This window comes from Vigna umbellata, chromosome 9 (assembly GCF_029865625.1).
Source record: "Vigna umbellata cultivar VRB3 chromosome 9, Vumbellata_1.0, whole genome shotgun sequence".
Classification (NCBI taxonomy): Eukaryota; Viridiplantae; Streptophyta; class Magnoliopsida; order Fabales; family Fabaceae; genus Vigna; species Vigna umbellata.
Window position 1 is genome coordinate 45,307,762 of NC_142173.1, and position 25,504 is coordinate 45,333,265.

At 38.5% G+C, this 25,504-nt stretch overlaps 1 protein-coding gene across 1 annotated transcript; it reads left to right on the forward strand.

The window, feature by feature from the left end:
- On the forward strand, positions 1 to 25,504 carry LOC148193675 (uncharacterized). Its single transcript, XM_088099484.1, has 6 exons — positions 1 to 86; positions 22,389 to 22,472; positions 24,057 to 24,183; positions 24,263 to 24,541; positions 24,633 to 24,737; positions 24,812 to 25,504. The coding sequence occupies exons 1-6, from the start codon at positions 1 to 3 to the stop codon at positions 25,328 to 25,330; spliced, it is 1,200 nt and encodes a 399-aa protein (XP_087955610.1). The 3' UTR covers positions 25,331 to 25,504.

Below are 25,504 nucleotides of genomic sequence, written 5' to 3' on the forward strand. Positions count from 1 at the left end.
ATGGATGCTCACGTTTCTGGATCAGTGCTGGATGCACCCCCAAAACTGCTTCTCAGGCCTTGGGCCGTGGTGGGCCTCACTGGACAGTGCACCCCCTACATTGTTGGACGCTCGTGCTGGACGTGCGTTCTCTCTGAGTTGCTGGACGTGCGTTGTCTCCCAAACCAGGCCGTGCGTGCAATCTGCTGGACGCTCGTCCTGGATGTGTGCGGACGCTCGTCCTGAATGTGTGCGGACGCTCGTCCTGGATGTGTCTGGACGTGCTGGATGTGTGCTGGAGTGCTGCTCTGCTGGACGTGCGTTGTCTCCCAAACCAGGCCGTGCGTGCCATCTGCTGGACGCTCGTGCTGGATGTGTGCGGACGTGCGCTTCATCTTTGTGGACGCTCGTCCTGGATGTGTGCGGACGCTCGTCCTCCGCGAGAAGCCAAATCAGGACGTGCGTGCCATCTGCTGGACGCTCGTGCTCCTGTTGGGTGCAGGCCGTGAGCCTCTTTTTCTTCAAGCACCACTTCTTAGCTTCTCCAACCAAGCCCATCTCCAGGTGCACTCCCATAATTTAAATCCACACCTCCTCAGATTTAGCCTCTAAATGTCCCAAATATTATCCAACAATTTCCCTATAATTAATAATGCAAATAATTAGCTCAAATAATTCAAATTAATTAAAATAAGATTTTTTGGTCAAATTAAGCACAATTATCAAAAACGGGAAAATACCGGACAATTAAGCACAATTCCCCGATTAAATTCGGTACAATAAACTAAGTGAAGTGAATAAAATATTGACTCATCAGGCGCGTATGGGGAAGTCTAGATCCGGGGAATTTCTCCCAATATCATATTGGTTGTCGTTAAGCTCGTGCACTTATGAACTAATCATTAGGAATGCTAGTAATTGTATGAACTCGTGATTAGAGAGAAGCCTTCTTGAAAGGTACTTTAGAGAGTGACATTAACAATGATGATTTGAATGTTGAATTCCTAAAATATATGAGAGTGGATAAGATGAAATTGACCCCCAACAACATATTCATACATATATTTCATTGAAAGTGTTTATCTTTTGCTTTTTCCATTGATCAAAACTTCATGCATACATATTTAATTTTCGTCTTTTGCATATAAAATCCAAATATTTCGTCTTTAAGTCTTAGCTAATCAATAAACCACACAACTAAACTAGGCCATGAGTCCTTTGGGAAGAACGATACTTGGTCTTACCAAGTTTATTACTTGAACGATTCGGTCATACTTGCCGATTGAAAAACAAGTTTGTGACATCATATTTTGGTGTTCATAAATTTGTCCATCAAGTTTTTGGCGCCGTTGCCGGGGACTCGTGGTTTAACTGGTTAATTTGTGTGATTATTGATTATCTTTGACTTATTTTTTTATTTTTAATTTAAATTTCGAATTTATTTTATTTTATTTTATTTTTCTGTTTTCTGTTTTTCTGTTTGTATTTTATTTGATTTGATTTTATTTTATTTTTTCTGTTTTCTGTTTTTCTATTTTCTGTTTTTTTTATTTTCTGAATCTTATATCTTTTTGTGCTAACCAAATCTTTTCTAGGGTTTTGTGTTCTTCTGTATGCAGGAGGCAATTCGAACTAGGAGCAAGAAAATGACAGAACCTCTGCTTGAAGGATTAGAAGACAGTAGACGGAGGAGAAGAATCAGAACATCTAGAGAACTTTTCCCTCCTCCGGAAACTCTGTTGCAAACATCACCACAAGGTTCTGACAATAGCACAGAAAATATGGAGAACAATAATATCAGAAGAACTCTTGCTGATTACACCAATATAGCTGGACCTCAGCACTTTAACAGCATAGCTAGACCTAGAGTCAATGCAGCTAACATGGAGGTCAAACCAGCACTGATCCAACTGGTAAAGAGCAATCAATTTAATGGGTTATCTCATGAAAGCCCATATGAGCACCTTACTACATTTAATGAAATTTGCAACACAGTCAAAATCAATGGGGTGACAGACGAAGCGATCAAACTTAGTTTGTTTCCTTTCTCATTGGGAGGCAATGCTAAGCTTTGGTTGAATTCTTTTCCAGAAGGAAGTTTCACAGAGTGGGAAGCAGTGGTAACAAAGTTTTTGAACAAGTACTTTCCACAATCAAAGGTGACAAAAGGCAAGCAAGAGATATCTTCATTTAAGCAGGGCATGGAAGAATCACTGGGGCATGCATGGGATAGATACAAAAGTCTGCTAAGAAAAACACCCACGCATGGTTTTGAAGAACAGGAAGTAGTCTTAACTTTCCTTGGAGGGCTTGGTTCACAAACCAAGATGATGCTTGATGCCTCAGCAGGAGGCAATATTAAATGGAAAACTCCAAAGGAAGCCACAGAAATTATAGAAAACATGGCTACTAGTGATAATGAGCTGCGCAGTGAGAGAGGAGCTCCTATGCAACAAAAAGGGGTTCTCCAATTACAGACACATGATGCCTTGCTAGCTCAAAATAAAATTCTAACTCAACAGTTGGAGACTCTGACTAAAACTCTTGCACAATTACCTAAAGAGTTGAAAATTGCTGCACAGGTACAAACCCAGTTATGCGAATTATGTGGAGGTGATCATATCAATGGTCAATGTGCTTTTCCAGTGGAAGCCGTGGAGGATGTTAATTTCATGGCTAATCAATTTCCATACCGTCAAGGGAATTACAATCAAGGGTGGAAACCACATCCAAGCATTGGTCAAGGACAAACTGGGCAAGCAAATCAATATAATAAGCAGCAGCAACCAACCTTTTGGCAATAGTTATCTATGCTTAATGAAAGATCAACAAGGTTGGAAGAAACTCTTCAGCAATTCATACAAAAAACTGAATCTTCTCAAAAGAGCACTGAAGCTGCTATAAAGAATTTGGAGATTCAAATGGGTCACATTACCAAGCAATTGGAAGAAAGGCCAAATAGAAATTTTGGGGCTAATACTGAGGTTAACCCCAGAGAAGAGTGAAAAGTGGTAAAGAGTGTGAATGAAGAGATAATTGAGTTAGAAGAAGGAGAAACAGAGGAAAGAAGAGAAATAGAGAGCAAAAATACTTTTCCTTTTCCAATAAATCAAGAGAAACAAATGGACTTCACAGAATTATTCAGAATGGTGGATAATGAAGCACCTTGGGAACAGATTCTACAGAAAATTGCAGTTTACACAAAATCTGATGAAGAAATCTCTACAAAGAAGAGACGTAGAGATGATGAGGCAAAAGAGTGTATAATTGTTAAGAAAGAGTCATTCCCTCCTAAAGCATCAGATCCAGGAAATTTTTCTATTCCTTGTACTATAGGGAAGAAAAAGGTAAAGAAAGCTCTTCTTGATTTAGGTTCAAGTGTTAACTTGATACCTTATTCTTTACTGGAGCAAATCGGCAATGTTAAAGTAAAACCTGCAAAGGTTAAAATAGTAATGGCCGATGGATCTTCAAAGGAGCCATGTGGGATTGTAGAGGACATTATAGTTTGTGTTGGCAAACTTCAGTTCTTGGCAGACTTTGTGGTGATGAAGATGGAGACCGAGAAGATACCTATCATACTTGGAAGACCGTTTATGAAAACGGCCAGGGCTATCATAGATGTAAATGAAGGTATAGTGGTGCTCCAGGACAGAGAGGAGAGAGTGGTGGTAGATGTCTTCAAAGATGAGACGCAAGCAAAGGAGGAAGAAGCTAGTTATAAAGCTGCATTTCGAGATGCACCCATGACTAGCCGTAAAGATGAAAATCTTGAGGTTTCAGGTAACCATTGTTTGTTGTTTCAGGTACCCCAGGAAGAAGAGATTGGAAGAGGAGAAGAAATTCCTAGAGACTGGAAGAAAAGAAGACTCCAACTTGGCACACCTGTTAGAATTAAGAACAAGTTGTGGGCTGTGAAGGGCTTTAAAGAGAAGGAGATGATAGAGATAGAGTCTCCATATTCTAGAAGAACCAAAACAATTCAAAGGAAACAGCTGAGGAGTTGGTGGAATGACAACATCAACTATAAAGAAGATGGAACTTGAACTTTATTGGGTCAAGCTAATGACATTAAAAGAGCGCTTGCTGGGAGGCAACCCAGTGAATTTAAAAACTTTTGATTTGGTTTTGTAATTTTTAATTTGTGAACATTATTTTTGTATTTATTTTGTTGGATATAGCATCTACTGAAGGATGCTAGGTGGTTAAGTATCTACTGAAGGATACAATGGCTGTAACACCTACTGATGGGTGTTGGTAAGAAAATTTTGCACCTACTGAAGGGTGTTGGTGGATTTTGGGTCAGGCTCGTGACGTTAAACAAGCGCTACCTGGGAGGCAACCCAGTTGATTGAATATTTTTTGATTTGTTTTAGTTAGGGTTTGCATAAGCATTTTGAACATTGAATTGCAGGGAGCCAGTGAGGGGCATGTCTAGGAGGCACGTAGGTTAAGAAAAGAAGGAGAAGAACACATCACGAAAGTGCCGCTGAGCGGTACTTTACCGCTGAGCGGTACTCTCGCAGATTGGGTTTTAGTTCCCCTTAGCGGGACCCGAGCCCATTAGGGTATTTTTAAACCCTAAGTTGCGTATTCTTTCACACTTTCAGACTTTTCTCTGCACAAACACTCCCACATACCTTCTCCAAATTTTCCACATCTTTTCACTCTTCCCTCTTAAGAAAATTTCTCTTCCACTCACTTTTTCACTAGTGTGCCATCAAAGTTTGGGGTTGGAAGAGAGCATTCTAGCTTGGAAGCATTCTCATTGCATCTAGTATCTCCACCCAAGTAAGTAAAATGCATTTTGTTCATTCTAGGGTTTTTGATTTTGAATATTATTGTCAAAGCATGAAGATTTAGGGGTTTTGATTTCTTTGCATGATTTGATGATATATTTGATGTTTGAACCGATTAAACTGCATGATTATGAACTGGAAAACTGAAAATTGCATTTGGGTGGAGTTAGGAAAGCTTTAAAACAGGTTTTTCAAAAATCTGCAGAGTTACCGCTGAGTGGTAAACTGCCGCTGAGCGGCACTCTGCCAGATTTGGTTTTTCTGGTTTTTTGTGTTATGGAATGTGGTACTGGTGGCGCTGAGGGGGAATTCTGGCCCTTAGCGGTGGTTTAGCTTCGAAAGGAGTTGTGTTCTGTGTTTTACTAATGATTAACATCATGTTCTGTGGTTTTGTATTTGTGTTTTGAATGTAGGAATGGCATCCTCTTCAGGAAAAAGATTGAAAACCATAGCAACCAAGAGAAAGGAAAAGGAACCAGAGCAACCCAACTCTAGCAGGTTCCTCTCTAGGAAACATGAGAAGTACTTTAAAGTGGTTCAGGACAGGAGACTTCTGATGGAGAGAAAGGTTGGAATGATACCTAACCTTGCTCCTCAATTTGGAGAGCAAGTTTTAGGGAATGACTGGGGAAAGCTAGCCACTTATCCTGCACCTGCTAACATAGCTGTGGTTAAGGAATTCTACACCAATGCAAAGAAGATTGGTGATTATCCAACTGAGAATTATTTGGGCTATGTTAGAGGCCATGCTATCAGGTATGATCCTGATTCTATTAATAACTTTCTGGACATTGTATGGGCTGGTGAGCAGTGCCAGTTTGCTCTTTGCATGGAATAAGGTGCTGATTATGAGGATGTGAAGAGAGTACTGTGTATACCTGGAGGACACTTCCAAAGGAATCGATCTGGCTCAGTGGTTAACATTAGGAGGACAGATTTGACTCCTCTTGCAAAGTATTGGATGGCGTTTTCTCATGCCAACATTCAGCCATGTTCACATGTGTCAGATATTACTCTCAGCAGGGCATTCTTCATCTACTGTGCTATCAGAAACTTGAATGTTAATATTGGGCAGGTGATAGCTGATGAGATTAGTGTGTGCGCCAATACTTCAAACAACAAAGCACCACTAGGACATCCTTCTTTGATCACGCACCTTTGCAAGATAGCTGGGGTGGACACTTCTGCTCCACCTTTTGAGAGGCCAAGAAAAGCTATTGATGAGGCCTACTACAGACAGTACTGTGGAGGTGAGGATGCAGCTCAGCCAGTTCCACCACGCCGGGCTCGTAGAGAGAGAGGGCCAGCACAGAGCCAGACATCTGCTGATACACATGAAGCAGAACCATTCCAGATGAGGGACATGTATATGTCTCTTATAGGGCTCAGTTGCAGTCCATTCACAGAGGGCAGGTGGCCACTGCTGAGATGATTGTGGGGATGTATGATACACCTCCAGCCCACAGGTGGACTATGGATGAATTCCATAATGTGGTAGCTTGGCCAGAGGAGCCAGTGCATGGAGGAGGAGCTGGAGCAGCTGAAGCTTCAGCTAGAGAGATGGAAGAAGATGAAGCTGATGATGATGATGCATTTGAAGATGATGAAGATGAGAGGAAGAGGAAGATACAGAGGACAGCTCAGACTGATGAGGAGCTGAGATAGCATTTACTGATAAATGCTATCATATGATTATGCTTTTGTGGTTTAAGTTTTCTGAACTTATTTGTTTTTGTTTTTAGATTAGGGTTTGATGTACTCTATTTGAAACCTGGTTTCTTGTGATGGTTTGCTATTAACTGTGATTGTGTGATAAGTAATGCTGAATGATGCTTATGATTAATTGATGTTGAGATGATGTGCACATTAAAATGCTTATACAGGTGATTCACAAGCTTTGTGAACAAATGCATGATATCATGATTGTGATTGTGAAATTAAGCAGGATGTGTATGTCAAATGTGAATGAGCTTATATGTGAGATTTTGAGCTCCAGAGTTGTTATTGTTGAATGCTATTACTTTGAAAGCATGAATGATTTTGCCCAGGTTTTCTATGATTGAATCAATTGCTTGTTTTGCATCATATGATCAAGGCCGTTTGTTGGAAACCTTTTTATTGGCCAAATTTGTAAAATTAGCCCACTAAAAGAGAACACTTTGTGTTCAATCCTTTTGAACCCTTAGCCTTGAACATACACTGAAACCCTTGATTGAAAATCTTTACCTTGAGTTAAGTAGAAGATCTTGTGTGGTATTGTTAAATGTTTAAGTTTGGGGTTGTTGGGAAAACATGAAAAGCATTGAGCTAAGAGTTAAAAAGTAAGAATATGCAAAGAAAAAGAAAAGAAAAGAAAAAGAAGCAAAGCTCAATGCAAAGGCAAAAGAAAGTTGGGAAGAATAAGATGATTGTGTTGTATGATTCTCTTAACTCAAGGTTTTGTGATCTAGAAAAACCAATTTTCTTGTTAGCCCAGCCACATTATAAGCCATAGAAAAGTCCTTGTGATGATGCATGCTTGTGAATGTTTTTGATTGTGGTAAAATGAAAGGCAAAGTTGATTCATGTGACATTGTGATAGTAGAGTGAATGAGTGATCATCTCTTATACACTTGAGTGTGAGTGAAACACTTGACTTAGTGAGGAAATATTACATGAACACATGAACATCCATGCTTAATTGATTGATCATTCATGAAAATAGCATTTGTTGGAATTTAAATGACTTTGTGAACACTAAAGCATGTGCACATCTTGATTAAACTCTTGGTCATAAGTTTGAGTGAAGTTGTTACTTATCTTGAAAAGAGGATTTTTGAATGAGTGAACCATCATATGAATTGGTTGAAGATTGAGTTACATCTTATTTGCTTGAGGACAAGCAAAGTTTTAAGTTTGGGGTTGTGATAACAGTTGAAAAACTGTTATTTTATGATTAAAATTGACACTAAAAGCAACCTTTACACTTAGAAACTAGCTTGAAATCATGCTTTTCTTTATATTTTTGGAAATAAGAGAGCTGGACAGGTTTATGCTTGATTTCAGTGTTTTTGTGCAGGTTTTAAGGTGAATTTGGTGAAAGAAGTGAAGAAGGGAGAGATGAAATCAGAAAAGACATCAAAAAGTGCAAAAGGAGAAGCTGAAGTCACCGCTCAGCAGCAGTTTACCGCTGAGCGGCACTCAGGCATTCACGGGAGATCCGCTGAGGGGCAAAATGGCCGCTGAGGGGAGAAAACAAGACTCGCACTTACCGCTGAGCGGTAATTTACCGCCGAGCGGCACTTTAATGGGCTTGGACCTAAGTTTTTGTAATTTACGAATGGTATTTAAGCTTTAGGGTTTCCTAGGGTTAGGTATCTTTGGCAGAAACGAAGCAAACACTCTCTCTTCCACCCCTTGGGGTAGATTGGGAGATGGTGACAGCTCTCCTCTTCTCTTTCTCGGGTTTTTCTATCTCTTTCATTCTTTCATTATTGTTCATCTAGGTTCACCATGAATATGGTGAACTAAACTCTGTATGTTTGTTGGGGAATCAATGTAATCTTTTGAAGCTCTCATATATGGAATTTGTTTTTACATCTTTTATTTAAGATCTATGCTTTCTTTCATCATTAGTTAGGGTTTTTCCTCTTTGCGTAATGCTTGCATTGTTTAACTCATTCGATGCATGATTAATTGTTTTGTCGATACGGGCGCGTATGGGGAAGTCTAGATCCGGGGAATTTCTCCCAATATCATATTGGTTGTCGTTAAGCTCCTGCACTTATGAACTAATCATTAGGAATGCTAGGAATTGTATGAACTCGTGATTAGAGAGAAGCCTTCTTGAAAGGTACTTTAGAGAGTGGCATTAACAATGATGATTTGAATGTTGAATTCCTAAAATATATGAGAGTGGATAAGATGAAATTGACCCCCAACAACATATTCATACATATATTTCATTGAAAGTGTTTATCTTTTGCTTTTGCCATTGATCAAAACTTCATGCATACATATTTAATTTTCGTCTTTTGCATATAAAATCCAAATATTTCGTCTTTAAGTCTTAGCTAATCAATAAACCACACAACTAAACTAGGCCATGAGTCCTTTGGGAAGAACGATACTTGGTCTTACCAAGTTGTCAGAGCGGCTGCAGCGGAATGGTTAGCGTGGGATAACAAACCAAGAGGGGGGTGAATTGGTTCTTACTAAAATCGTGTGCCTTAAAAATTTCTACTCAATTAAACTTACTTAGCAAATAATAAAGATAATAAAATAGAGTAAGGTTGAGAGAAATTTGCACAGTTGATTTTATCCTGGTTCGGATCTTACCAATCCTACGTCCAGTCGCTTATCTCAAAAACAAGATAAACACTTCACTAATCACAAAACTATTACAAACTACAATCACACAGATACAATTTGTAAAAGTTTAGAAGACACCTCTCTTGAAGCCACAAGAGATGAAACAACACCTCCTTTGAATCTTCACAAAGGATGAAACACTTCCTTCGAATACTTCACGAAGGATGAACTTCCTCTTCCGAACACCTCCTCAGACGCACTAAGGATGAACCGGCTATTTCCTCTGTCACCGTAGCAGCACTTTACCAGCTCTACAGACAAAGTTTCCTTAGCTGAGCAAGAGCACACAATTCTCAAGAGTTTCAGAGTATTTGAGCACAAGGGAAGAGTTGTTGTTGAGAGGAAAATGAGAGTCTATTTATAGACTCATCTAAAGACTCTTCCATTTTTCGTTTTCAGCCTTTCTGACAGTGTTAATCGATTAGCTACAGTGGTTAATCGATTAACAACCCAACGGATACTTCAACGGCTCTAAAAACGGCTAGTTTTTCAAACGTTCACCTATGTTAATCGATTAACAGCCCTTGTTAATCGATTAACGCTAATCGATTAACACCCTCTGTTAATCGATTAGCACTGCACTGCTGGGCTTCTCCATGGCTCTCTGGAACAATCGATTAACACCCTATGTTAATCGATTAACGCTAATCGATTAACACCTCTTGTTAATCGATTAGCACTGCACAGTTTTTGCTTTTGGTTTATTTTTACATCACTTTTGAATGCATACCTAAAACTACTAATTTTCCTATGTTCATACAATTATTACAAAAGGTTACAAGTCTTCAAAGATCATTCTTCATGAGTCTTGGTTGTTCTTGACTTGATTTGGACATCATCAAAACTTCATCTTCATCATTTTGCTAACACAAGTGTTAACTTGATACCTTACTCTTTACTGGAGCAAATCGCCAATGTTAAAGTGAAACCTGTAAAGGTTAATCTAGTAATGGCCGATAGATCTTCAAAGGAGCCATGTGGGATTGCAGAGGACATTATAGTTTGTGTTGGCAAACTTCAGTTCTTGGCAGACTTTGTGGTGATGAAGATGGAGACAGAGAAGATACCTATCATACTTGGAAGACCGTTTATGAAAACGGCCAGAGCTATCATTGATGTAAATGAAGGTATAGTAGTGCTCCAGGACAGAGAGGAGAGAGTGGTTGTAGACGTCTTCAAGGATGAGACGCAAGCACAGGAGGAAGAAGCTAGTTATAAAGCTGCATTTCAAGATGCACACATGACTAGCCGTAAAGATGAAAATCTCAAGGTTGCAGGTAATCATTGTTTGTTGTTTCAGGTATACAAGGAAGAAAATATTGGAAGAGGAGGAGAAATTCCTGGTGACTGGGAGAAAAGAAGACCCCAACTTGGCACACCGGTAAGAATCAAGAACAAGTTGTGGGTTGTAAAGGGCTTTAAAGAGAAGGAGATGATAGAGATAGAGTCTCCACATTCTAGAAGGACCAAAACAGTTGACAGGAAACAGCTGAGGAGTTGGTGGGATGACAACATCAACTATAAAACAGGAACTTGAGCTTACTGGGTCAAGCTAATGACGTTAAAAGAGCGCTTGCTGGGAGGCAACCCAGTTGATTTTAAGAACTTTTTAATTTTACTTTGGTTTGTAAATTTTTAATCTGTTGAACATTATATTGCTGAACATAGCATCTACTGAAGGACGCTAGTTAGATATAGCATCTATTGAAGGATGCTAAGTGTGTAACACCTACTGATGGGTGTTGGTATGTTTTTAACACCTACTGATGGGTGGTGGTGAGATTTTAAACACCTACTGATGGGTGTTGGTGGATTTTGGGTCAGGCTCGTGACGTTAAACAAGCGCTACCTGGTTGATGGACAAATTTATGAACACCAAATTATGATGTCACAAACTTGTTTTCAATCGGCAAGTATGACCAAATCGTTCAAGTAATAAAACTTGGTAAGACCAAGTATCGTTCTTCCCAAAGGACTCACGGCCTAGTTTAGTTATGTGATTTCTTAATTAACTAAGACTTACAAACGAATTTATTGGGGTTTAAAATGCAAGACAGAAAATAAACATGTATGCATGAATTGTGATCAATGGCAAAAAGCAAAAGATAAACACTTTCAATGAAATTTATGTATGGATATGTTGTTGGGGTTCAATTTCATCTTATCCACTCTCATATATTTTAGGAATTCAACAATCAAATCATCATTGTTAATGCCACTCTCTAATGTACCTTTCCAGAAGGCTTCTCCCTAATCACGAGTTCATACAATTCCTAGCATTCCTAATGATCAGTTCATAAGTGCAGGAGCTTAACGACAACCAATATAAAATTGGGAGAAATTCCCCGGATCTAGACTTCCCCGTACGTGCCCGTATCGACAAAACCAATAATCATGCATCGAATGAGTTAAACCATGCAAGCATTAAACAAAGAGGAAAAACCCTAACTAATGATGAAAGAAAGCATAAGTCTTAATTAAAAGATGTAAAAACAGATTCCATATATGAGAGTTTCACAAGACTACATTGATTCCCCAACAAACATACAAAGTTTAGTTCACCATATTCATGGTGAACCTAAGTGAATTACAATGAAAGAATGAAAGAATAAACCCTAAAAAGGTGAAGAGGAAGCCTCAGCATCCAAGATCCTCCATCAAAGGGGTGGAAGAGAGAGTGTTTGCTTCGTTCCAGCCAAAGATACCTAACCCTAGGAAACCCTAAAGCTTATGTATCATTCGTAAATTACAAAAAGTCAAGTCCAAGCCCATTAAAGTGCAGCTCAGCGGTAAACTACCGCTCAGCGGTGAGTGCGTGACTTGTTTTCTCCCCTCAGCGGCCATTTTGCCCCTCAGCGGACCTTACGTGACTTCCAGAGTGCCGCTCAGCGGTAAAATACCGCTCAGCGGTGAATGCGTGACTTGTTTTCTCCCCTCAGCGGCCATTTTGCCCCTCAGCGGACCTCCCGCAAGCTCCTGAGTGCCGCTCAGCGGTAAACTGCCGCTGAGCGGTGACTTCGGCTTCTCCTTTTGCACTTTTTATTGTCTTTTCTGATTTCATCTCTCTCCTTCTTCACTTCTTTCACCAAATTCACCTTAAAACCTGCACAAAAACACTGAAATCAAGCATAAACCTGTCCAGCTCTCTTATTTCCAAAAATATAAAGAAAAGCATGATTTCAAGCTAGTTTCTAAGTGTAAAGGTTGCTTTTAGTGTCAATTTTAATCATGAAAATAACAGTTTTTCAACTGTTATCACAACCCCAAACTTAAAACTTTGCTTGTCCTCAAGCAAATAATATGTAACTCCATCTTTAAACCAATTCATATGATGATTCACTTCGTTCAAAAATCTTCTTTTCAAGATAAGCAAAAACTTCACTCAAACTTATGACCAAGAGTTCAATCAAGATGTGCACATGCTTTAGTGTTCACAAAGTCATTTGAATTCCAACAAATGCTATTTTCATGAATGATCAATCAATTAAGCATGGATGTTCATGTGTTCATGTGATATTTCCTCACTAAGTCAAGTGTTTCACTCACACTCAAGTGTATAAGAGATGATCACTCATTCACTCTACTATCACAATGTTACATGAATTAACTTTGCCTTTCATTTTACCACAATCAAAAACATTCACAAGCATGCATCATCACAAGGACTTTTCTATGGCTTATAATGTGGCTGGGCTAACAAGAAAATTGGTTTTTCTGGATCACAAAATCCTTGAGTTAAGAGAATCATAACAACACAATCATCTTATTCATTCCCAACTTTCTTTTGCCTTTGCATTGAGCTTTACTTCTTTTTCTTTTCTTTTCTTTTTCTTTGCACATTCTTACTTTTTAGCTCTTACACTACAAGAAATTGTTTGATTACCGAAGGGTATTTACAGACGGCCTCACGGCCTTCGGTAAAAGTAATTTACCGACGGTCAGTTATAGTATTACCGAAGGTCTATGATCCCTCGGTATTGAATACAAAAATATCGCAAAATACAGGCGGCTTTTTACCGAAGGTCCTTAGGCCCTCGGTAATGAACTGGTGATTTTAAAAACCGAGGGTCCTAGGCCGTCGGTATGTTTGAGGGTGAATTAAAATCAAAACTTCTGATTTCCCTCTCCCATTTCGAGCTCGTCGACGAAAGCCTATTTCCCTCTCCCTGCGAATCATCTCCTCAGGCGCATTGTCTCTGTCGTCACGGTTGTCCGTCGAGCTCATCCTTCATTCGGTCGTGTTAGTGAGGCGGCGTGACAGTGGTTGTCGTTGACTGAGGCGACTGCCGTGGAGTAGGAGGGTTGGTGACTGAGGTGTCATCCTTCATTCGGTAGGTTTGGAGGTGTTTTTGAGGGATTCTCCGGGAAGGGTGTTGGTGGCCGGTGATTGGGCATTTATTGCGGCTGCCGTGGAGTAGGGAGGGTGTTCCCGCTAGGATTGCCGCAAGGTTAGTGTTCTGTTCATTTGAATTTTAGGTTTGGGGCTTCCTCCTTAATTGATTTCTATTTGTTTTCGTGCTTCCAAATTCTTGCAATTCCTTGCAAGTCATTCTATATTGGATTGTGGTTGTGGCAACAGGGGTGGTGCTTCGTGGATAGCGTGAGGAGGGCATTGCGGTGGTGACGTGTTGTGGACGTTGCTTTAACTGGTGGTGTAGTTGGGCTGGGTCTGCCATTGCAGAGGGTGCTGTGGAGCTTTTTATCAGGTTTGCTATCTTCCACCGCTGTAGTTAACTGCATTTAGAAGTTCCTCTTTTAATGTTGGATAATAGCATGATTTTTCGTTACATTATGGATTACCTTTTCTCTCTGTTTCTTGTTTCAAGAACACAGGCAAGCATAACCTTTATCAATGTCTATAATATCTCAGCTCATTTCACATGATTTCTCGTTGCTAGTTTTTTATATTACCTTTACTCATCTCTCATTATTATATGTGGTACCACCTCAAATACCAACTTAAACAAAGCAGGCACTTCGTATATAATGCTGAACATCCAAATCTCTAATGCATTTCTCCCAAACCTTTTCTTCCCTTTCCTTTACCAAATATTGAACATCGGTTTCTGTTATCAATATGTAAAATCAAACACCTTTTCTATATATCCCGGACGCCAAACCTCCTTTCCTACTTTATCGCCATTCTGCATGTGATTCTACAACCTAATTATCTAACCTAGCACCTCTATATAAATAACATGTAAAGGCAGTAAAAAATTATGGCCCAGAATCAACCAGAGACCTTATTTATTGGTCTTACTACCAAAATTTCTAGACAGTTGCTTTTATAATGTCTTACTTCACCAATTATTGATCTAAAATCAAACAAGGATCGATGTAGATGTAGTGTATGTACAGACATATTGGTAGCTATGCTAGGGGTGTTCAATTATTTTTCTCACTACATATACTACTTTTTGTCCATTTTGTGATGCTTCTGGCCTTATCTCTCTACTGGGTTTATGGTAATATACTGATTCGTGATACAATTTCCCATCAACAGCCACCTGAAGAAACAACTCTGCTATAAGTAAAAATAGACATCATCTGATTTTGTTTAAGGTAGTTAAGTTTTTCATTATGCTTTTATGGTCACTCTTTTTCTGGGGTATATCTTGGGATACCAAGTGTCCAGACCTATGAATGTGTGCATTTGACTTTCATCCAATTATAAACAAATATCTTCAATTTTTTTTATTTTATCTTCTCTAGTATTATATGTTTTATTTGAATCTAGTGTCTCCTATTTTTAGTATTTCAATTGCAAAATTTCCATTTTATTATTTAGATGTTTTAAAATTATAGCATTTATGTTTTTATATGATGATGATGGTCGATTATTTTTATATGCCAGAGTGTGAGATGCGTTATTCGCTGTTATTTCTGGCTCTTTCAATTCATTTCTTTTCCCCTTTTTAAACAAATACTGCTATGATATTAAATATTGGAAAATTAATTTATGTTTCTAGTGGTACTTCCACGTTTTATAAGATTAAGCTAATGATTTTTGCAAAGTGAATTTGGTTTTAAAATAAGCACTGAGAACGTATCTACTGCTAATTTAATTTAAAGCCTGTTATGATATTAATCTTATAAAATTTAAGTGCATAGATTCTTAACTGTTCATTTCTACTACTTACAATTGTTTTAGAGAAATATTTATCAATGGGAAGATCTCAAGATCACTAACAACATTATATATACCTTTTCAATTGGGTACACCGTTTTCTTGCAAACAACACACTTTTCCTGAGTTCCAGAAAACAATCTTGAAACCTTGTTGTTTTGGACCTGTGGATTTCCCAGAGACAATACAGAGGGAATTACTTTTTTTTACTAGTAGCAATTGCATTTTTCTGTAATCCTAAAGATAGAAAGATTTTTTTTGTGTGTATTAAGAATGTGTAAAAACCTGATCAGCAGATCTTTCAACTCTAGCAATTCTTGGAATACCTTCAAGCATGAATTATAAAGTCAGATGAAAAGAGAACAGAATAACTTGAAAATAGTGTATATTGTTAGAACTAAAAGAAGTACTTGATTTGAAGAAATAAGTAACGTGCATCCAAATCTCAAACATCGAGAAGAAGATAGCTGTTAGATAAATGGTATGCTTTCAGAATCGAAATATGAATTCTTAAATTACTGTTAGTAGAATAAAATAAAGATACATAAAGGATCTAAGATTAGGTTCTTTACAATTAAATGCATACCAGATACGATCAGAACTATTCATGAAAGGTACAAAAAGTTTATCAGATAATGGAAAAATGCAACCTCACACAGTAATAGTAATTCATCTGAAGAGTGTTGAGCACTCTTTGAAAGATATGAAGTAGAAATAGGAACTAATTCATCTGAACTTAGTGTCAACAGGAATATCCTTTTATTCTACACTTTGCCATATGGATTCGCCACATGGATTCACCTTGGCCTCTTCCCTACTCAGGGCCACATTCTCCTTATTCAGATTGAAAAACAAATAATATATCTCAATCTGTTATTCACACTGGACCATTCTCTCTAAGTTACAATAGATATCATCAATTCTGGTCTATTTCCAACCCTCAATTCTATGATTACAATGCTCCTTTTTCCTATATCTCATTCAAGTCACATTGTATGATTATTACTGGAAACAGAACAGATTTTTCGAGCATATACTCTTTAGCTATGTGTCCTCATAAAAGAAGAAAATATACACTTTCCAAGCATTAAATCATAAAAATCATCATCAATCCACCAGAAGAAAAAAAAAAAAGAATCATTCGACCAATCTAAGAGTGAAAGCTCAAATGAAGCTTTGATCAAATTCAGAGAAAAAAAAAGATAAAAGCATGATCCTGTGTTTGGTCTCACCTTGAGGGTGCCCTTGCAGTGGTGGCATCTGAAACACGATTTATGGTACACCTTGTTGTCAGCACTAAGCTGTTCCACCCAATACACTTTCTTTTCACAAGCTGTGCACTTCTGGGTGGTGCCTGCAAATGATGCCATCTCAAATGGTGATTTAGAATTTCAGTTGGGGAATTGAATAGAGGGTGAGTACTTTCTTTCTTCCTTGTATTATTTTTTTCGAAATTCTGGGATGGGAAAATTTACAAACAGGTGGTGATCATGTTCAATTGTCCATTGGTCTAATATTTAAGAGTTGAAGAAAAGACAAATAAAAACAAAGTTAGCTGTATTCATAATGGCCAGTTTGATGATTTGATTTGGGGCTACCCGATGACGGCTTTGGGCCACCAATGGCACTGGCAGAGCCTCTGCTGAAATGACCATTCTACCATCAACCAAGACAGATAACCATGTTCATGTCTTAATCATTCAGTGTTATGTCATCTAATGTTATTCAGGTGTATTCACATTTTCATATGCTGCAAGAGACCTTACGTGCTTTTCCCTCTCTTTTCTGCATTAGAAATTACCTTCCAAACTTACCAACAATCCATAAAACTTTTATTATCAAAATTACAGTATGACATTTTTAAATATTACTTTATATGTTATGTTATTAAATTATTATAGTAATTTTATTAATATTTGTTCTACCCGATTGAATCTTGAAGTAGTACTTTGATCAATTTGGTCTAGTTTCAACACCAGATATTTTAGCTTATAGCCAGATTTGGTGTTTAAACCATTACTTTTTGAGTTAAAATGGAAGTAGAGTGGTAATTTTGAACTTTTTGTCGTGCATTACTCATTTTAAGCTATTGTTTGTTTATAATATATAACATTATTATAAGTTGGTATATAAAGATTATTATATGTTGCAAATATAGGTTTTTTGGAGGAACACCCACTGTTCAATTGAATAAAGTTGGTGTCAAATTTGGAGGTGTTGCAAATTAGGAGGAGTTAAGCATCTGAAACAAGTATGTACTCAATCATATTTTATTGAAGTTTTCAAAGTCCTGTTTTTGGTGCCTGAATGTGCATTTATTGTAAACTTTGTTGGGTATGTGTTGATTTTAGCATTGTAAATAACCTTATTGGAATATTTTGAATTGTGGACTTGTATTTGATTTAAATTCTGATTTGTATGGTAAAAAACTACATAACAGACCTATAATCCGTGCCTTTGGTTCATGTTTATGGTCCAAACTTGATCTCACTCTCTCCCTTTATGTCCAACATCCAACCACATTTAAAGTAAGTCTTAATGTTTGACCAAGAAACACAAAATACTAAAGTAGGCTACCAAACTACACAGACACTGTTCTAAAAAGTTTAGAACAGTTAAACCTACCTAGTACAAAAATGACACTACCAAAAGTACCTAAAACTGAAAACATGACTACCTAGAACCTAAAACTAGTTAGCAGAATAGGATAAAAGTCATAATATGGACAAGGTTAAGAACCTTGTCCTTCCTAGCCAGTTAGTCTTTGGTTGTTTCTTACATTAGTGTGAAGGACCATTTGAACAGTGCACAGTAGTTTGTAATGACCAAATACACTTGCATAATTGGTTAAAAAACAGAAAGGTACACAACTTCTCAAAATGACTATTGTAGTTGCTATTTATGCAGCAAAAAGTGCTAAAACAGCACTATAAATGACCAAAACAGCAGAATCAAAGATAGCTAGATCAATAAACATGTAGGAAAAATCCTAAACAACAAGATCTAGCTTGAACATCTGAGCTAGGAGAATTAAAATGGGCTAAAACACCAAAGAAAAACAATGGCAAACAACAATAAAAATGAACTCTGCACCTTACAAAGTGGCTGGAAAAATTAACAGCAGTGGCTAAAATGAGCAACAGTGATTGTGAGGTTCAAATGATTTGTCAATCAAGTTTATATCATCAAATTGGATGTGTGCAAACACTTAAACAGCCAAGGAATACACTACAACAGAATTTCACTACTACACTTCCAAATATAGGCAAAAATGATGGTTTAAAAGGTGATTTTGCATATAGGTTCAAAATGCACCAAATGAACAGTGCACACTAATTTCAAATGGTAAAATACACTTGCTCAATTGTTCAGAATGCATAGAAATAGCCAGTACATTCGTATGACAGTAGCAGTTGCCAAGATTCAAGAAAATTAGACCAAAACTGCATCAGATTTGAAAACTAAGTGGAATCAAAGCTGGAAAGCACCAACAAAGATTATGAAAGTCCTAATTGAGTAGATCTAGCTTTAGAATATGAGCTAGGAGAGAATATGAAAGTCTTTAGAAGACCACTATTTCACACAATAATTAGTACCAAACTAGATCAAAAAGTGGTCTTTAGAAAGTCTTTAGAATTCTGACTTCAATTTTAAGCTTTTCATGCACCATTATCTAATCTACACTGGTCCTAATCCTCTGCATAACAGATAAGTGCAGATTTTTATAATTTGTATATAACATATAAGCTTTTCAAGGGTCTTGTTTCTGTAATTTGTATATAATGTGGCTGGATTTTCAATGTGGCTTCATTTTCAATGCTGTAACAAGTTTAATACAACAATTACAACCTTTATAAACTGCCAAATAGCACAACATCCCTGCTGCACGAAATAGACACCCACTACAACTTTTTCTTCTTCAAAAGAACTTCATAAAGTGCACTAGAATTGTTTGAATTTGCAAACTGCATAAAGACATCCATGGTTAAATTGTTGTATATATCCATGCTTTTATAGATATTTGATTGTCTAAATTATGTTGATGTGTATATGGTATGTTCATTTACCTTGTATTTCATTTCTTAGCCTATAACTTCATTAAGTGGAGTAGTCATTTAAGTACCTATGGTACTACACACATTCTCAAATCAATGAGAAGGGTAAAAATACACTAAACACTTAGAAACTAGAAATTATTAGGAAGTACTCTAGAGAAGAGAACTTTTGTTTTAATAAGTTGTCTCCTCCAACTTTAATACAGAGCCCCCCTTAGTATGTCTAAGGCATTTCAATACCGAGGACTTCTCTTTGCATGCCCTTATTGAATGCCTATGACCATAGTGTTGAAATTGCCTTCCATGTTCGACTTGAGTAGCAATAGGTTTATTACTTATGTCACATGGAGTGTTGCTGTTTTGGCTAAGTTTTTATTTGTTTGGCTTGTCACAGAACATGGCCCATTTTCCCAACCATCGTGGATGGATGTACGACCGTTGTTATAGTGGAAGGAGAGGTTTGAAAGAATCTTTTGTCATGGGAGTTGAAGAGTTCGTGGAGACGGCACGACGATATCAATATTATGCCCTTGATGGAGGGATTCGATGTCCATGCATCAAGTGCGAATGTACAAGCATTCTGAAAGATGAAGTCGTCAAAGTTCACCTTTACCAAAAAGGGTTCATGCCTAATTACACGGTCTGGACATTTCATGGTGAAGAAATTCCTTCGACCTCCACTGCAGCTGAAAAACGGCTTGCATCAGGTTCGAATACTGTTGTACATACATGTGAGATAGATCAATTTGCCTACATGCAAGAGATGGTCGACCATGCTCTTCGTCACCATGCTGCAGAAGCAGACGATAGTCATGATGAAGAGCCTCCCAATGAAACGACGCAGAGGTTTTACAATTTACTGACAGAGGCAAATCTACCTGTATTTGAAGGTTCATCTGAGTCAAAATTGTCAGTGTGCATTAGACTCATGGCTGGCAAATCTAATTGGAACGTTCCCATTCAAGCAGTGGACTTCTATACAAAACTGATGTTAGATTTGACACCACCAAACAATTTGATGCCGAAGAATTATTACCAAGCCAAAAAATGTGTTTCAAAGTTGGGATTGGATGTGAAGAAGATTGATTGTTGTGTTAATGGATGTATGTTATTCTATGACAATGACAGTGGCAAAAATGATGCTGTTGGTGAATGCAAGTTTTGTGGCTCACCTCGATATCAGACAATGCATGCTGGACGGAGGCAAAAAAAACCAATTCCATTAAAGTCCATGTTCTACTTACCTATAATTCCAAGATTACAAAGATTGTTTACTTCAATGCAAACAGCAGAACACATGACATGGCATGATGGTAACAAAACTCCGGGACTTTTGCGTCATCCTTCTGATGGTGAAGCTTGGAAGCACTTCAATCGTAAACATCCATCCTTTGCTAGTGAACCGCGTAACGTCAGACTTGGTCTATGCTCTGATGGGTTTACCCCGTACATTCAGGCGTCTGCATCACCGTATTCATGTTGGCCCGTGATAGTTACACCATACAATCTACCACCTGAGATGTGCATGACAAAGCCTTACATGTTTTTATCGTGTATAATACCAGGTCCATCTAATCCCAAATCATTGATTGATGTTTACTTGGAGCCTTTGATTGATGATTTGAAGAAGTTATGGAATGGTGTTTGGACGTATGACGTTTCAAGGAGGCAAAATTTCCTTATGAGGGCAGCCTTGATGTGGACTATTAACGACTTCCCAGCGTACGGCATGTTATCTGGTTGGAGCACACATGGTCGATTAGCTTGTCCACATTGCATGGAACATACAAAGTCATTCCAATTGAGTCATGGCCGGAAAAGTAGTTGGTTTGACTGCCATCGACGGTTCTTGCCCATTGACCACCCCTTTAGAAGAAACAAAAAGGCATTTCGAAAAGGAAAAGTTGAAACGGATATGCCCCCGCCAAAGTTGACTGGATCACACGTGTGGAGAAGAGTGAAAGACTATCCAAAAGTCACTGAATCTGGTCAGAATAGGCTAGAAGGGTTTGGGGAATGGCATAATTGGACTAAAAGAAGCATATTCTGGGAACTTCCGTATTGGAAGGACAACTTGCTAAGACACAACATCGATGTGATGCACACAGAAAAAAATTTCTTTGACAATGTCTTCAACACAGTCATGGATGTTAAAGGTAAGACAAAAGATAATGAGAAAGCAAGAAAAGATTTACCTTTGTATTGTGGACGAAAAGACTTAGAGTTGAAGGCACAAGGTAACGGCCGATTATTTAAACCAAAAGCAAATTACACCATGTCAAAAGACGAGACAAGAATAGTGTGTGCATGGATCAAGGAGCTTAGAATGCCAGATGGATATGCTTCTAACTTGTCCAGATGTGCCAATGTTCAGAACGGTACTATTCAAGGGTTGAAGAGTCATGATTGTCATGTATTCATGGAGACTTTCATCCCTCTTGCGTTCAGTTGTTTGCCAACACACGTGTTACATCCACTGATAGAAATCAGTAACTTCTTTAAAGATTTGTGTTGCACGACACTAAAGGAAGATTCCCTTAAAAAGATGGATGAAAATATCCCGATTATTCTCTGCAAATTGGAAAGAATATTCCCTCCTGCATTCTTTGATTCAATGGAGCACATTCCAATTCATCTTGCATATGAAGCTTGGCTTGGGGGACCCGTGCAGTACAGGTGGATGTATCCCTTTGAAAGGTTTATGGGAGAATCCAAACGGTCAGTTAAAAATAAAGCTAGAGTGGAAGGCTCAATTGGTGCAGCTTACTTGCACAGAGAGACAACTTATTTTTGTTCACATTATTTCAAGAACTTCATGTTGTCTCCCACTCATGTCAGAAATGAAATGCAATGGCAAGTTCAACCACGTGAAGGTGCATTATCAGTTTTCCGACAATCAGGCCGTCACGCAGGGAAAGAATTCACTCATTGGTTAACTGATGCTGAATTCAACTCCGCTCATGTCCATGTCTTGATCAATTGCAGTGAAGTCAAGCCGTACCTTGAGTATGTCATCATCCATCTCTAATCTATCAAAAGGTTTAATTGTTATACACTAATTAATTTCATTTCTACCAGCTCATTTGTTGTGGTTGAGCAAGTCACAGAAGGAAATACTTCTGCTAGAATACACTCTGAGTTTCCCATTGGTTTAGAAATCAGGTCCGTAGTTTTGTCCTTCGTTTAGAGCAAGGTTAATTTGACTGTTGTAGGTACTAATTTTGTTAGTACCTTTGTAGGTTTTTAATCAGGCATTAACTCCCACGGTTCAAGAGTTAAGACATCTCTCCAATTGGCCAATGAGATGTGTCAAAGAATGGCACACTTACTTCATCAATGGTTACAAATTCCATACACATGAATGGTCTAAAGGAAAGAAAACATCAAATTGTGGTGTGTATGTCAAGGGCCTAACAGAGGGGTCTTATGATGATTTCTACGGCATCATTCATAAAATATATGAGTTAGAGTACAACAGCACTACTTCTCCAAACAGAGTGGTACTGTTTTATTGTGAATGGTTTGATCCTTCTAGAGCTGGTACTAGAGTCGATCCACGCTTTAATATTGTCGAACTGAACCAGAGATTAAGATATGGGCCTTTTGATCCTTTCATTCTACCATCTAATGTCAGACAGGTTTATTATGTGCCATATCCACCATTTCGCAATATTGACAAGCGTGGTTGGGCCGTAGCAATACAAACGAAGCCTAGAGGTCGCATAGACTCAAATGAAGTTGAGGAAGATGTAGCCTACCAACTTGACCAAATGTCACAATCACAAGAAATTATCGAAGTTGAACGTATAACCGCATTGGTCGACCCTGATGGTGATGGAGATGAATTAGAAGCAACAATACAAGGTGATGAAGAACAAGAGGAAGAAGAAGAAGAAGAAGAAGAAGATGAAGAAGAAGAACAAGAAGAAGAAGATGATGGTGATGATGACGATGAAGAAGAAGAACAAGAAGAAGAAGACGATGCTGAAGATGAAGATGAAGATGATGATGATGATGACGATGATTGAATGTTGAACATCTATTGTAGCAAATTGGACTATCATTTCATTACCATTATCTAAAATACCATCTTTAACTTGTTTGCAATTACGTATACATTGACTTTGAAAACAATTCATCCTTTATTTGTTTATATTTTTTTCGCTTTATTTGTAACCATTTGAGTGCAGTAATGACAGGACAAGGTTCAGAGCGTCCTGATAAAGGAAAAGGGGTAGCAAGGCCTACAAAGAGGCAACGGCAGGCACCAAAGTATGTACTTAGGGTGCCTGCTAGACTACCTACCCCTGCTCCCGGTACTACATCATCTGTGGGGCCTTCTCCTACCCCTAGTATACAGACTCCTACACCTGCAGTAGCCCCTACTCCTCCTCCTGCAGTAGCCCCTACTCCTCCTCCTGCAGTACACCCTTCTACTACCACTGCAGTAGACCCTTCTCCTCCTCCTGCAGCACACCCTTCTACAACCCCCACTCCTCCCCCTATTGTTATTACCCCCACTCCTCTCTCTGACCCTACTTCTATACCTTCCTCATCTTCTGTACCTCCTTCTGAGACTGTCACACCACTTAGTCATCCAGATTCAAGTGGTGATGCTGAAGATCTTGATCCGCCCCTCCATGATCGACCATGGATTGAGCCCTATGGTAAAGGGTAAGTTTATAATCTGTTGATATCATTTCATGTTTAAACCATATTGTAATTGAAATGAGTTTTGTTATGCAGGTTTATTCCATCTAGGGTTGCTTCCCAGGCCATCACACGTTCAATAAAGCAACAGTTTTTAAGTCCATGGCCTACTTGGGGAGCAATACCTGACGACGACAGAAAGGCATTCTGGGAGCGTTTTCAGGTCAACAATCCACTAAACTAATTGTCGCTCTTATTTTAGTATGTTGCCTAATCAATGTTTGTTCTCTTTAATGTTACAGATGAAGGTGCAGTGGAAACCTGAACATGAAACTCAGATACACAGAAATTTCCACATGAAAGCATCTCATCGGCTGTCAGAGATGTTTAGGGATGCCCGGAATGCAGCACAGCGCCCTAACTGGCTGGGTGAGCACATTTGGAACTCTTTACTGGCCCATTGGAATACAGTAGAGTTCCGCAATAAGTGTGCTAAAGCCCAGCGGAACAGAGCGTCTGAAAGGGGTGGCACCCTGCATACTGGTGGGTCGATCACCATTCATGAGCATGCCATTCGTATGGTATAATCTCATTACATAACTTTTTCCTTCATACACAAGTTATGTATATTGTATTTCATATGTACGCTTGTAATTCTTAATTATGTTACAGGCACAGGCTCTAGGACGGGCGGTCCATGTTGATGAGGTCTTTGCACAGACTCATGTTCGGAAGGGAACTAATGAATTTGTTGATGAAAGATCTCGGAAGACTCATGTAAGCAAATAATTACTAATTTTTTATTTCTGTTATACTATCGTTATCTGACATTGCTTTTAATGTTTCAACAGGAAGACTTTTCTACGAGACTTTCACAGGTTAGATCTGAACATGAGTCAGCTCCTACACCGGATGATGCCAGTAATGCAGATGATGACATCCGTAGGACACAGTGCTGGATCGACATCGTTGGTGGGAAGAAAAAGGGACGAGTATATGGTGCGGGACAGCTTGCTGCAAACTATACGGCATCCAGAGGAGGTACTCTGAAGCACCAGCCTTCTTCTTCCACCACTACTCCTGAGGAGGTTGTTCGCCTGAGGCAGGAACTCCATCAACGTGACCAGGAGATCACTGATCTCAGAACAGAGTTTACGAACTTCAAGGCCCTGATCATGAGAGTCTTGCCTGAAACCTCACAGGAAGTACAAAATCTCCCTCTGACCCAGCCACGAGCCTCCTCATCACCTGCTGCCACTCAGCAGCCCACTTCAGTCCAACCCTCATCAGTCCAACCCACACCAGTCCAGCCATCAATAGAGGAGCAGGATGATGAAAATCATTCTGATGATAGTTATGTACATTATTAGGTTTCATTTTGTTATTACTTGTTAGACAAACATTTGGATATTAGAATATTTTCAGTTGATATCATTTCAATGTTAGATGTACTTACAAACTTTGGATGTTACAACATCCTTGTCTTACATTGTTTTATATTTGAACTACCCCATACATTATTTATACATTGATGGATGTCTTGT

Coding starts and splice junctions, on each gene's coding strand:
- LOC148193675 (XM_088099484.1), top strand. CDS start 1: ATGGATGCTCACGTTTCTGGATCAGTGCTGGATGCACCCCCAAAACTG. Junction 22,473..24,056: donor CCCATTGGTTTAGAAATCAG/GTCCGTAGTTTT, acceptor TTTGTTATGCAG/GTTTATTCCATCTAGGGTTG. Junction 24,184..24,262: donor CATTCTGGGAGCGTTTTCAG/GTCAACAATCCA, acceptor TTAATGTTACAG/ATGAAGGTGCAGTGGAAACC.